At 36.7% G+C, this 15,085-nt stretch overlaps 1 protein-coding gene across 16 annotated transcripts in view; it reads right to left on the bottom strand.

The window, feature by feature from the left end:
- CEP112 (centrosomal protein 112) overlaps nt 1–15,085 on the bottom strand; it is a 416,468-nt gene that overhangs the window by 300,454 nt on the left and 100,929 nt on the right. For all 16 annotated transcript variants that reach the window (XM_082706657.1, XM_082706645.1, XM_082706644.1 and 13 more), the window contains 4 exons: nt 9,880–10,034; nt 9,218–9,347; nt 8,313–8,405; nt 7,535–7,594 (listed from right to left, as the gene is read on the bottom strand). In XM_082706657.1, coding sequence (XP_082562783.1) covers nt 7,535–7,594; nt 8,313–8,405; nt 9,218–9,347; nt 9,880–10,034 — 438 coding nt within the window. The remainder of the gene's footprint in view (nt 1–7,534; nt 7,595–8,312; nt 8,406–9,217; nt 9,348–9,879; nt 10,035–15,085) is intronic.

Below are 15,085 nucleotides of genomic sequence, written 5' to 3'. Positions count from 1 at the left end.
GAATCTCACGAGATTCGGGAGATACAGTAAATCATGTGTCTGTATTCCACAAACATACACAGGTTTCTCTTCCACTGCCGGCAGTGATTTGGAAACCCATTCACTGAGTTGGGGAGGCAGTCCCCCCACCATGAATATCTCTTCCCTAAATGTAGCATCCTTGGAGTCGGTGGGATGGCAGCATGAATAATGAGGGCTAAAGGAAGCTTCCTCCTCACAGAAAGCTCTTCACTGCAAATACAGAGAAGCATATCTAACCTGGATAACATATGGATCTGCAGGGAAAGGAGACGGAAAGGGAGCAGTGAAAGGGCAGCCGTGCTTCCACAAACAAGACAACGGAGGGGACGGAGCTATGCTGGTGGGTGAGAAAATGCAAGTCACTTAGTCGGGGGAGGACACCAGCGGGCCACCCGCTGGCAACCCAGGTGAGAGTGACAGCATCAGGGTCAAGGGGATGAGAGAGAATGACAAGCATACAACCAACAATGCACACATACACACACACACACACACACACACACACATGCATTCATAAACCTTTCCAAACACTGACCCAGCGCTAGTCCAAAATGCCTGCACTTGGCTATTTATATTAGTCTGGATGGAGACATCTCCAATTCAAAAATCTTATGACCTTTTCCATTGATGATTTTCTTGTGTTTTTCTCCATTGTTGGTTTAGTAAAATAAATACATAAATAAAATCAACTGTTTGTAGGCTGAAAGGGGAGAGAGAGGAGAAAGAAATCTTCCATTCTTCCATGAGTTTGTTCATGTTCTCATATTCCGTGAGAATATCAAAAAGCTTCTACTGGCTGCTATAAGACCAAGAGGTGAGAAAAAAACTGGAGAGAGGAACATATAGGGTGGTGGCAAGGGTAGGACCTCAGGAAAATAAAGACAGGGGACCCCTTTCCCCCATATCTTAAATGGTAAAAGTAAAATACCTCATAAATATCCACCTTATTAAAAAAAGAAAGAGCAACTAACCTGCTTTACCAATTTCTGCCACGATATTTATTTTACTTCACATGAGAAAAAAAAAAGTAAATTGTCCAGAATTTTACCAGGTCCTAGACTGAAATTATTGTCTTACTTATATTGGATCCCTGGTATGTATTATAGGCTTGGCACACAGTAGGCAAGCTAAATTGGAGTAGATGCATTAATAAAGTATCAGAAGCACCACCCCAACGCTGATCTGGTCTCTTTCATGTACAGAATCAAAGAAATTAAAGCCCAAAATTAAACTCAGAGATGACCCAATATGGGTATTTTGGAAACATGTTTGTTAGTTTTCAGTTTGGTTTCTTTTTAAAGTTTTATTTATCTGAGGGGTGGGAAACGCAGGGGGAGAGGGAGAAGCGGACTCCCCACTGAGCAGGGAGCCTGATGAGGGGCTTGATCCTGGGACTCTGAGAGCATGACTTGAACCAAAGGCAGACACCCAACCAGCCGAGCCACCGAGGCGCCAGCTCGCAATTATTTTTAACCCATACCTCTCTAACCGTCAATGAGCAAAAATGTAACCTGTATCTGATTTTTTTAAATAACTGCTTAGCACATTAACCTCTTCTCCTATCCATTTTTTTCTTTTCAATAATCTCATTGATTTGATCCAGATGGACATTTTCACATTTTTAAACTATGCATCCCTTCTCTAAAGAAATTTTTACAACAGCTGCACTACTTTATATCATGTACACAATACATTTAAATTTAACTCTATTTTAGTTCACTGTAGCATCCAACACTACTTCTCTTTTATTCTTGAGTATTTTGTTTTGTTTTGTTTTGATATGATCTTTTGCTTATCCTTAGGTGGATGAAAGTTCACCACCTAGTAATCTTATTTTCAAAGAGTATCTTGGTGATCTAACTCTGAGGCTTTACACATCTAAGAAGGCCAGCTGTTGCCTTCGCACATGAAGGAAAAGTTGTTACTGAGTCATAACATTTTGGCCTAACAACGAAGCATATGTCACTCTACTGTCTTCAGACGTTGAGACTTGCCACCAAGGAGGCTCAACTGACCTGACTTTTGCCTCTTCTTACCCCAGCCCGGATGCTTACAAAACCACTCCCTGTACAGAGGACCAAATGTTACCGAATCTCTTCAGTGGATTTTACCTGATAAAGGGTGACTCTTCTCAATCTGTATAAACAGACCTTCAAGAAAGTTCTCTCCTACCTTCCCTTCATGCTAATTGATTCTGAACCCCCTTCAGGAATATTGATTATTGTCTACTGGTTTTCTGTTTTCTGCTTACGTTATCTATTCTCTGCCCGTCCTTTGCAGGCTGCGGGATAAAGGTCTGTCCTTCAGATCCCTGACGGGGCGCTCCACAGCACCGTCTCCACCTTCCCCAGCTCCCACGGGGATGTCCCCTCTGCTGCCGTGTTTTCACATTCTCCACATCCTTCCCACGACAATTACCTCTACCTTCACCCCATTCTTTTCTTTATGATGTTTGCTCCCCTTTCCTAGATACCATGTCTTCCAGTACTTTTGATGCTCTCTTCTGGAGTAATACCTTTCATAAGACGCTCCTTTCTCGGAGTCTTCTGTAAAATACTTTCCTTCCTTTGCTCTGCACTGTTTTGCCATAGACCCCATTATGCCTCTGTTCTCCAACTCATCTGTAAATGGCATATTATCCATTTGGATTTGGTGCTTGAGCAAAAAGGCAGGGGGCAGAACCGTGCTTCCATTACATGTCAGCTAGTGTGGCCTCCTCCTCAGGGCTGCAGTGCCAGTCCGGGTCCCAGGAAGCTCCCAGGATGGTGAACTGGGGATCTCCACGAGGAGGGGTTTCTTTGCACACCTCACAGCTCACTTCTGCAGGACTCCGAAGCCACAGGCCACCTGGAGAACTCACAAGGAGCCGCTGACGGAGTTAGATCCGTCACCAATATTTTCCATACTGGCACTGAACCTCCCATGCATGGCACGACCAGGGATTTCCCCTCTGTTTCTTTTTCTCTGGGACTCAGAACTCTCTGCGTGAAAGCATAACTGAGGTTTAGCTCTTCCCATTAAAACTCCAAAAAATTATCCATCTTTGAGAAAAATCTATCTGAAATTACATGGTGATTATGGGCGTGAGCTCTGCAGTCAAACTGCATGGGTTTTGACCCTTCTTCTCTGTCACTTACTTAACATTGTGCCTCAGCTGCGGCCCCTGAAAAAACAGGGGTAACAGTAACTAGATCTTAAAAATTGTGACGGGTTAATAAGTTCCTCCATGGGAAATAAGTAATTGTGATGAGTTAATAAATTACTCCATGTAAAGCTCTTAGAACAATATTAGGAACATAATAAATGCCCCACAAATGTTAAAAATTATTATCATTACCTTCTCAGATTGAATATTCTAGACCTAAACATTTTCTTGAAAACTCAAGCTCGTTGTGAAGACCGAAGTCCCCGGGGTGGCACAATACAGTACATCCCCCAGGCCGCCCTTTCCGAGGAGGCCCCTGCATCACTATGAATTGGCGCTCTTGTAAAAGTGCTTTTTATCACTCTCTTCAATCTTAACCTCTGTCAGGTTTGCAGCTGTGACTTCTTGATGCTGGTCAATGAGCTAACACAAGCACCTTGATCTGATTTATTGCCTCTAAAAGCACTGGAACCATTTCTGAAGCAGGAATGGGACTCTCTGAGGGGGACAAGGAGAGGCTTCCCTCTGAGGTAAACATACCTGTGTCGATGCAAAGACTTTTGAGCCAAGAGGTCCTTAAAGTGAGACACTGCTTCTTTCTCATTTATTTCTACATCCCCAGCACCCAGGAAAATACCAGGCCCACACACAAAATTTTTTTTGTCCTTAATTGAACCTATATGTATTGTGTGGTTAAGGGCCTTTTTGGATTTTATTTTTAGTTTTTACCTATATTCCAGATAGTTGTGGTGATGAAGATAATGCTCCGTCAACCCTTGCTTTTTAATGTATGCAAAGCAGTGGAGAAGAATCCAAACCAATCTTGTAATCCTTTCCCTACTCTGTATGGTTAATACCAAAAATGAATCTTAATAACTTAAATAATGAAAACACAAACCAGAGAGTCAAAGACACAGCATATATTCCCCAACGTGAGAGTTTGTTGTAAATAATTGATCGCACTAGACATAAACACAATTACTGAACATTTACTAAATGTAGGGAAATGTATGTAAAATGTATGTAAACATATGTAAAATATTATGAATATTTTCCCTGGCAACCCAAGAACTGAAGTAATCAAGAGAGGAGTACTTGTATAAACAAGAACGAGATTCTGCTCTGCACAAGGACACGGACACAGGGTGCCAGCCGCGCTGGCGTGGGAAGGGGCGGTGAACTGCTGCACACCCACACGTCCACTGTCCGGCTAACTCCGCCCCAGCTCCAAGTCTCCCCACGGGAGGCACGTGGGCCCGGGCTGCATGACTTCTTTGTATAAGTCGCTGCATTGTGCAATTTCATTGTTTAAAACTTGACTCAAGGCACATTGCCCTCTTAAAGAAAATCATGCCTGTGGTAGTTGTAAAATACTACATAATATATTATGTGTAAAGCTGTGAATACTTTAAATTATTTAAATTTATAATTAAAAGAATTATAAGTGAATGCAAAATACTGGAATACTACTTTTGATGGTTTTGAACTCCAGCAGATTTTCTATCTCATCTGTTACATGCTTACAACAGAAAAATTTTAAGCAGGTATTCGAATTCTAGCACGTTTTAGAATATACATGCTTAACATCTGTCTCCCGAACTTCTTTTGGGTAAACAGCACCACCTTTCACTCTTTGGTGACTGTTTGGAAAACAATCAATAGGTTATTTGTAGGAGGCAGGTGTTTCCTTGCTAGTAAAATCATTTAGCCTAACCATTTCCTGATTTAACAGATTAGGACACTTCATCAAACAATGACATTTAGTTTTACTACCTATTATTTGTTTGATGTTCAAAGATCTTAAGAGTAGGCAATAGCCACTAGAGATCAATAAAAACCATTAGATAATGTGTGTGTGCCTAAATTAGGGACAGCATTTGATGCTAGCTATTTCTCTTACCTCAAAGACAAGTTAGGATCTCTCATGCTGCTTTCTTATTGGCGTGAGGAAATAATGTCACTCAGATGGCATTTCCTCCTCCCGAAAAGATATTCAGAACCAAGTTGTCTACCAAGTTACTGAGTGTACACACCTGTAACACTGGCCAACAAACAAAAAACCTATACAACCCATTTAGCTACTGACTTCCACAGTCCAGGACCATGTCAGATTTATGCCGGCTCTTTGCGCAATCAGAAAGGATATTCCCTGAGGGGGGTACGAGACATCCAATCTTCAAGGACTGAGATCACAGCGGGTTTAATAAAGAAAGAAGAACAGATGTCAATGTAAAAGGGGGAGACTGTGGAATTAATTGTAAAACAAAAAGTGACCTGCTGAGCAGCATTCTTCCAGTATAAACAATGTTAGAACATATGCAACAGCAACAACTGAGCTTATTTTTCTTTTTAGGATGGCTATTATTTTAAACACTTCTTATTTACATTGAAAACAAGTAACACGCTTTAACTAGTTACATTATTAAAAAGCTGAGGCCAACTGACACTTTGTGGAAAGGGAAAAGCTGTCCTTAGGATGCCTAACAAAAAGAATTTCAGTCTGCTCCCTAAGCGAAACAGAACGGGCATGGGACCAGCTGAGCTCTAACCTGTTTCTCGGGTGTGTCTGCCAGGCAGAGGGGCTGATCCAGAAAACTTAGTGTCCTTTGTGGCTAACCAGCCAAGCAAAGACAGCGGTAGAAGAAAGATTGTCTCTCCAGCTCCATCCCTGTATCAAACAGTCCTCAGTAGGACTGACAGAAGTTTGGGAAACACATTCTTTTACAATTAGTCAGTGCATGCCTTTCTCTTTGCTACCAACCCCTCTCCCTATCTCACAGGTACCCACATATCATCTGAGGAAGAAGGGTGACCACAGAGTTTAGTGGAGCAGGGGGCCAAGAAGGTGTTCCTTAATGAACAGGAAGCCAGACATCTGCCCAAAGAATGAACAACGGACTAACAAGGACACCCAGAGGACGCCTTATACAGCGGAGGTAAGGCTTATGATAACGTATGGTCTTCTTTTACCAAGTCAAATATTTATGAAGCTGCATGGCTCAAGAGTAAAAACTTAAAAAAAAAAAAAATCTTTATTCCAATGAAAGCAGTATTTATCTCTCTTGTTCAGATGTCATTTTGTAGACATGAAATGTATTTAAGACCTTGCACTGAGACTGTATAATACATCAGCAAAATAAAACCAAAATAACTTAAGAAATTAGAAAATTATAATTTGAAAGGGCATGTATTCAGGTCAATACATGTCGGTTGAAATACTCACTTTTCCAAATGACAGAAACATTCTTCCTAGACATTAAACTCCTGTAAGGCAGAATCTATGTTAATTCATCCTTAACCCACCCCTCCCTCTAACAAGGAAAAGCATTTAATGAATATCTGCTGAGTGACCATATGGATAAGTAAGATGAGATATACAAAGCGTTCTAAGCTACATGGCGCATGGGTGGCTCAGCCGGTTAAGCAACTGAGTTTTGGTTTCAGACCAGGTCATGAGCCAGCCAGGAGTTGGGCTCCACACTTAGCAGAGTCGGCTTAGGACTCTCTTCCCTTCTCCCTCTGCCCCTCCCTCTTTCTCTCTAAAACAAATAAATAAAAAAAAATCTTTAAAAAAATATATTGTGCTATATAACCTATTTTAATTTGTATGTATTTAATTATTGAAGGGTTAATGTTTTACTCACTTTTCAATAGGTGAATATTTTACAAATGTATTAATTTAGTTAATATTACAACAGTAAATAATTATAAAAACAACAATAAAATCTTTGCCATTTCAACTATTCTTTTACTTTCCATGTCATACAGGAAACAAATTCAAAATTGAAGGATAAAAGTCACAAAACCATAGAACTCTAGGTTTTATCACCAGGTGTTAAATTCTGTCAATAAACCCCCAGTTATTACCGATAACATGGATAAGCACATGCAGAATTATTCACTGTTGTAAATGACAAGAAACAACTATTAAATACATTTCCAAGTAGTAGACAATTCTTTAACTGTTTTATATTCTTTGGTTAAATATTTAGCATTACTATACATACAGTACAACAGAATACAAATAGCTCCCATCAATTGTACCATACTTCTAAACTGGTAGAAAAAATATATAATTTCAAAGTCTTATTATAAGAGGTTAACACCATAATACTCTACACACATGAAATACACAAGGGGTATTTTTACATTGATACAATTCATAAACTAAAGAAGCTGTTTATAAACATGAAAATGTATATAAACATGAAAAATGAAGCAAAATTTGATACTGGCTAGCTGAAATAAACTTAAGAAACCAATTGATCCTTTAAGGGCTAGAATGCATGGCTTCATAGAAACTAGCCCTCATTCTTAAGCCTCATGGGCCATCTTAAATGTCTTACAGTGTCGCACAAAACATATTACCTTTTTTTCATAGGTGTGTTTTAAATGACTTTTCTCCATTTGAAATTTATTTTCTTGATCCTGTGAATAATAAATATTTTTATTACACTTAAAGTTGCTACTAGAGTCAACGCAATTTGCAATCTAAGGAAATAAATCAATCTACTTGATGACAAATTTTATTTAAGTTTTGCATATTATTACAAGAGCCCTACCTGTCCAATCTTCTAAACTACAAACAGAAATGTGAGTAGCTATGTGTGAGGGCAGAATATAAAACTTTAGTTATCTGAGGATGCTCCTATCTCAAAAGAGACTTCTTTACAATGGAAGAGAACCTTTCTGGCCCTTAGGATTAGGAGATTACTTAAAGGTAATCAATTGACTCAATACAGAAATAATACATTTGAAATTATATCGTATATTAGTCTTCAGCAATTCTTGACCATGAGGCAAAAGGAAGGATATAGAAAATGTGAAGGAGAAAGAGGAAGTTTGAAGACTAGTAGAGAGTAATTTAAAGGGAGGAAATAATTCTAAAATAATAATGTATTTAAACAAAGTTGGTTTTTTTAATGAATCAAAAAATATTCAATAAAATTATTCTTTAGTCTCTATATCCCATTAGCATCTACTTTTGTTAAAATAAATAAGATAAAAAATGAAACAATGCAACAAAAGAAAAAATGGCTCCCTGTATGTCTGAGGATTTTACTTAATTGACTCTTATTTATACATATAATCAAGAAAAGGAAAGGTGAGTTTTAGCCACTGCTCTTTATAAAAATACAGGACTCACCCTTAGTTGTTGCTTTCTTTGAAGTTCTGATTCCTGGAGCTGCTGTTTTAATTGACAGATGTTCTCTTCTAGTTCTTTAATCATACCAGATGCCTACAAGAATTTTAAGAATAATGAAAAACAGTACCATCCTAGAACTTCTGGGTGAAAATATTTACTTTTCCCCCTGACTGAAGGTTTAATCAGAATTGAAATCATCTATAAATCTGAATAAAAAATATTTTTTTAAAGTTTAAAAACTAATCTTTTAAAGTCAAAATATAAACTAAATTCTACACAGTACTTAGAGTTACAAAAATGTAATGCTGACGTAAAGACAATGGGCTTATAGAAAACCTTTTAAATCTTAATTTTCAAAGTAAATCTACTGGAATACTTAAGTGATGAAATAGCAAGTAATTGACTACCTTAGAATTAGAGCTACAGGATTCTCTTTGTGGAAAGTTTCAGTATCAGACACAAAAGTGTGTGGATGCCAGTGAGTGTGCCTATGGACTCCTTTATGAATGTGTACGTGATACTAGGAAAGCTAAAGAATGACCCAGATTTCAAATAGTAACAGGGTATATACTTACTCTATAAGATGCATTATTGACACAACTGAGCATTTCTACTTGAATTTTTATGTTTACTCCTTTAAAAAAAAGTTGGTACTTAAAAGGGTTAACTTATAGCAGAATTTAGTTTATTAAATATTTATATTATGCTCTGTATTAGAGATTCCGCATTTTCAGTATTTTAAATACCAATAAAAATTCTTAAATTTTCAATTTTATCAAGAATTAAGCAAAAAAGAGACAAATTTCAAATGCCAAATAGTTTGCTTCCACATGGCTACATACGGCTCTTTGCCGAGTAAGATTAAGTAACTACTCTGCATGGCTCTATCTACCCACACAGAATACCTTAGAAGCTGAAAGAGCATGTTCCTTTTTCAGAAGGCTTATATCAGCATCATGTTTGGTTTGTAATAGTTTCATGTTTTGTTCATAATCGTTTATAAGATGATCTTTTTCTTTATGCAGTATGTTGCGCCTAAAAGCATAAGATAATAAAATATACTTCTAACATTTAGAATCAATACCAAAAATGAAATTTTTTAGTGAACAAAATTCAAATGCATTATCTTTCAATAGATAAGCAAGTATCCACATTTTATTTTATATTTTTTTAAGATTTTATTTATTTGACAGCAGAGATCACAAATAGGCAGAGAAGCAGGCAGAGAGAGAGAGGGGTGAAAGCAGGCTCCCCACAGAGCAGGGAGCCCAATGCAGGGTATGATCCCAGGACCCTGGGACCATAACCTAAGCCTAAGGCAGAGGCTTTAACCCACTGAACCACCAAGGTGCCCCAAGTATCCACATTTTAACCACACACTAACAGTTTAACTTAAATGTTATGCTTCTTCTATTAAATAGGACTTCTAAAATTAACAAATGGCAATATATAAACCAGAAACTTCTCAAGGTTAAATGCACAGGTGTGATTAATTTTGGTAAATAATTTTTAGTTAAGATCAGTACTTTACAGCCACATCTGATAGATATCTGACTTCAGACAATACCTTGCCTTTACTTCTTGTAATTCATTACATGTTATCTGGTAACATCTTTCAATTTCTAATTTTTCTTGAATTAATTTTTGTTTCTGTAAGTTACTGTTCTCTGCTTCTCCAGTCAGCTGCTGGACACGGGACTCCAGTTCCTTGACCACCTGGTTCTGAAAGAATAGGACATTGTTAGGAAAGCCTCTGACTTTATAACACTTCTGTATCATTAAGTAGCCTTTAGAAAATATATACCCTATTACAGATAAGAATATAGAAAATAAATGTATCATAAATCATACTCGTAAAAATTAAATAAACCCTTAACTCAACAAGATCTTAAAAAAAAAAAAAAGCTTTCTCCCATAAGAGTAAGAACATCATGATTATATGCTTTTAGCTATTCATTCAATCATGCATTCATTCAATGAGTAATTACTGAATCTGGTATTATTTCAGGATCTGGAGACAAATAAGTAATTATAAATTACAAACCAGTAAATAAGAGAGACGAAGTTCTTATCATCACAAAAGTTACATTCTCTTTATGCAACTGCTAATAAATATATATTTGGCAATGTTTTTTACTCTTCACTTGAAGCTCTAGAAACTTCTTAAAATCATAAAAATAATGTAATAATATTTTTAATTAACAATTTTTATTTAAAAAATAATATACCTATCACATTAGGGTATAAAATACTTTATTTCATAGTTGCAGTATTAGTAAATGAAATTTCATTTGTTTCATATTTTTATTTACTTATCATTTTATCAAGCACTGCATTTTCCAAAGTTTTCAAAAATATCACATAATTAAATCATTTCCCTATTATATGTTTAACTTATTTTGAATTTTTCATCTTTATAAAACTAGATCAACATGTTTATGACTACATACTTTAAAATTAGGGTAAGCAGGCATTAGCTGAAGGGACAATTGATTTTCATCTTAACAATTACACTCCAGTAAGTATAAGTAATTAGAAAAGGTTAGGATGATGCTCTAATCAATTAGGATCCTTTTTAAAAAAATACTTTACTTATTTATTTGACAGACAGAGATCACAAGTAGGCAGAGAAGCAGGCAGAGAAGCAGGCAGAGAGAGAGGGGTGGAAGCAGGCTCCCCACCAAGCAGAGAGCCTGACAGGGGGCTCGATCCCAGGACTCTGGGACCATAACCCAAGCCGAAGGCAGAGACCCAACCCACTGAGCCACCCAGGTGCCCCCAATTAGTATCTTTTTATATTCATTCTAAGATAAACATTTAAAATAAAGTTTAAGCATTTAATAATATTACAACCCCAACATTCTTTATTCATTCCATCCTTTCTTCATTGTAATACAAATTTAGGTATATAATTTAAATTTTGGAAGCAACAGATTCTGAATTTGAGAAATGAAAATAATTACACAAAATGTAAAAACATGGTATATAGATACGGTATATAGAAAATACATACAATTCCTAGCTCAGAGTCTGACACATATCAGAGGCTCAGATTTCTTCTCCATGGATCCTATTCACTCTGCCTCATTATTAATGATCCCTCTGCCTTGGGAGTTCCTTTTAGAAGATAGTTCAATTTTCCAATACATATTCTAAATTCTCCTTGTTTCCTAAATATCGATTGACTGGAAGAAACAAAGAAAAGAATACATACTTGGCCTTCCAGTTTTAAATGGCAGAAATAAAAAATTATTTCTATTCCCTTTTCTCTTGGAAATTACACAAAAGAGACAAGATATACTAGAAACAGAAATGAAACTCTGTCTTAATAAACCCTAGGAGAGGAACTTCTATCTCTCCCTATGAAGGAACAGCTTACAGCAGATCACACTTACACCGAGAAAAAGTGAAAAACCCAAAAGACACCAAGAAAAAATAAATTCAAAGGCCTTGGAGAACTTTCAAGGCAGGTAGGACTTAAGGGGGCCAGAGAAGGAAACCTCAGAGAGCTGAGTCAACACTCCGTAAGCTGCTTTCACCTTTGAGGCATTCCTCAATCTTGGAGAATGAGGACGAGGCAAGGCAGTTAGAGCAGGGGATGGCCTAGGCAGCCAAGACTTGAGAAACCAAAATCCCTGAGAGAATGGCTGCACGTAGGAAGGGGCTTCACCCAAACAGTTTTCTCCTCAAGGAATTTCCCAAATTCCTAACATTTACAGGGCAGATGGCTAAGAAACCAAGAGAAAATACTCTGAAATGCAGACTCGTGTTTTCGGCATGTCACTGTACTTAGGAGTAAAAAATTGTAGATTATTATTCAAGGAGGAGGGCCATAGGTAACATCAGAGACTTTGACCTCAAACTGTGTAGAAGGCCACCTAGGAGTGGGAGTGAATCAGAGGTACAAGGACTGCAACCCAGCCTTGAATCACCTCGGTCCCTGAATGTCTCCACATCAGATACCTCTCCTGGGTCACAGTGTCACCTCTCTGGAGAAGATAACGTGATCCAGAGCATTTACTATCTTTCATACACAACGTCTAGCATTCAGTTAGAAAATACCAGGCCAATCAAAAATTAGAATCAAGAAGGAAAAAAATAAAACAGAAATCAACATGCAGAACGACCCAGATACTGAAATCTAAAAATCTGTGAGGAATGATACATGACTCAAAATACAGAGGAAGATCTGCAAAATGAAATGATGATCAAATAGAAATGTAGGACTACTCCAAGAAAGCATGACCCATGGCTGGAGATCTTAGAAAATGTCATCAGAACATAGTTATCCAAACTAAGTGAGATGCAAATAATCTGTTGCTTGGTTCAACAATAACATATACACAAGTTGTGACTAGAGCATCTCTGAACACAATCTGGCATCAAAGAATAAGCAGGAAAGTCTGGGCTAGGTGAAAAATCACACAAAGCCAACTTCACAGGAAGCGAATTATGACTGAGGTCAATTCAGGGAAAGAAACACACAGCACCTGTAGAATAATAAATGCAACAGAACTCACTCATGTGGCGAGTTGGTCATTTTATCATCACCCTGCATAGTAAGACAGTTATTCATTTTATTATTTTTTAAATTTATTATTGTTTTATTTTTACGATGCATTTTCAAGGCATTTTCCTAACTCTCGTGTTGTCTTACATAAAATAGACCCAGAGTAAGTAAAATAAATTTAAGGGAAAGCACTTAGATGTATTTTGAAATACCTTAAGGACAACAATATTTAGGCAAAGTAACCTTTTTCAAACTGTATACAAAGAACTGAGAGGATAAAAAAGTAACAGAAACCTCAAAATGGGGTAAAAAATTATTCAGGAAAAAAGATGCTCTTGAATCACTGCCTTGCAGGCTGTGACAGACAGGGTAGAGGAGAATTCTGGGTAGAGAAGATCAGGATAAAGAAACGAACAAGTAACTGTATAGTTAATGACAAACAGATTACCTTGTGTGCCAAGAATACCTTCCCACATCGTGAACTCAAAGGTGGCACCCGGAAGATGAGGTTGTTGTTCTTGAATGGGCATGGCTTATAAGTAGAAGTTATAAAAGGCATTAGATTAGTAACTAAAGTTCTCGATCATGGGTAAATGGGACAAACTGCATTTGTGGGATATGGAACAAGAGGAGACAGGGAGAGCAACTAGCGGGTTACTAGAAGGGTCTTGGAATGAGGCAACAATGGCCTGAACTCAACTGGTAGCTGTGGAAACAGAAGGGAAGAGAGAAGACCCAAGAACATTTTTGGAGTAGTAAATAGTATGATTAGGTAAAATACCAAGTAAAGAAGATGACAAACAGCAAGAATTCTAAATCTTCCAGGCTCAAAATCTAATATACCAAGAGAATTATAGGACATTGGGAATTAGAGAAAGCTCAGCAAAGAGTATTATTTTGGTAGGAAATATAAAACAAGATTTTCCAAGTTATTAAGAAATTATAAAATAACCAATGGGCCTTCGGTTATGCTAGAATAAGATATAAGGACTGGAGATACAAATGTTGGAATTTTACACACAAACATTTGAAATCCTATAGGAGATAAAAATTAGAAAGGGTTAGTAACTCAGCAACTATTTACAGTGGCAAAAAGAGTGACATATTTTATCTTATTTCATAAATTTATTGAAATATGACAAAAAGGCATACAAATCTTAGGTACACACTTTAATATCTATTTACAAACTGAGCCACTATAAGATGTAAATTTTACCAGCCATTCTGAAGCCTTGTTTGTCATCCTCTCTGCACAAGCAACCACTATTCTGACTTTCATCACAAAAAAACTAACTTTGGCTTTGTTGAGTTTCCTATAAATGGAATCATAGAGTACTGTTTTGGGTCAGGTTTCATCATACATATTGTATGTCTGAGAGATTCATCCATGTCATGGGGTATATCCATAATTAAAACTTTTTCATTGCTATATATAGTTCTCCCTTGTGTGAATGTACATAAAATAATTTATCCACTTATTGATGGCTGTTTTCAGTGTCTGGCTATATAAAAATAATATATACATATAATATATATATAATATATATTATATATAAATAATATATTAAATATATTAAAATAAAATATATATATTAAAAAAAAATATATATATATATATAATGTTGCTTATTAACACTTCCATAAATACTTTATGGTACATATATATGCACTGATTTATTTTGGTTACACTTCCTGCAGTGAATTTGCAAATGATTTGAGTCACAATTGATTTGAAACCTATGCCCATGCAAAACTCTGTTAAGTGGGTACTGATAACAGCTCTAGTCATCATTGCCAAAAAGCAACATAAACAAGATATCATTCAATAGATACATGAGTAAAAGTATGGTACATCCAGATAACTCAATGTTATTCAGCAATACAAAGAAATGAGTTTTCAAGCCATGAAAACACATGAAGAATCCTTATTTGTATAATTGTTTAGTGAAAGAAACCAGTCTGAAAGGGATACATCCTGTATGATTCCAATTACATGACATTTTGAAATAGACAAAACTAGGCAAACAGTAAAAAGATCAGTGGTTCCCATGGATTCTAGGGAGAGGGGCAAGGGATGAACAGAGTAAAGCAAAGGTGATTTTTTAGAACAGTGAAAATATGTAGGACACTATAATGACGGATACATGAGAAGATCCACTTGTCAAACCACATGGAATTTTAAGGCACAAAAAATGAACTCTATGTTATGCAAATTTTAAAAATCACTTAAGAATTGGGAAGAAATGCAGACTGACAAGGGAAT

Source organism: Mustela nivalis, assembly GCF_964662115.1.
Source record: "Mustela nivalis genome assembly, chromosome: 17".
NCBI lineage: Eukaryota > Metazoa > Chordata > Mammalia > Carnivora > Mustelidae > Mustela > Mustela nivalis.
This window is presented reverse-complemented; position numbering and strand designations above follow the sequence as displayed.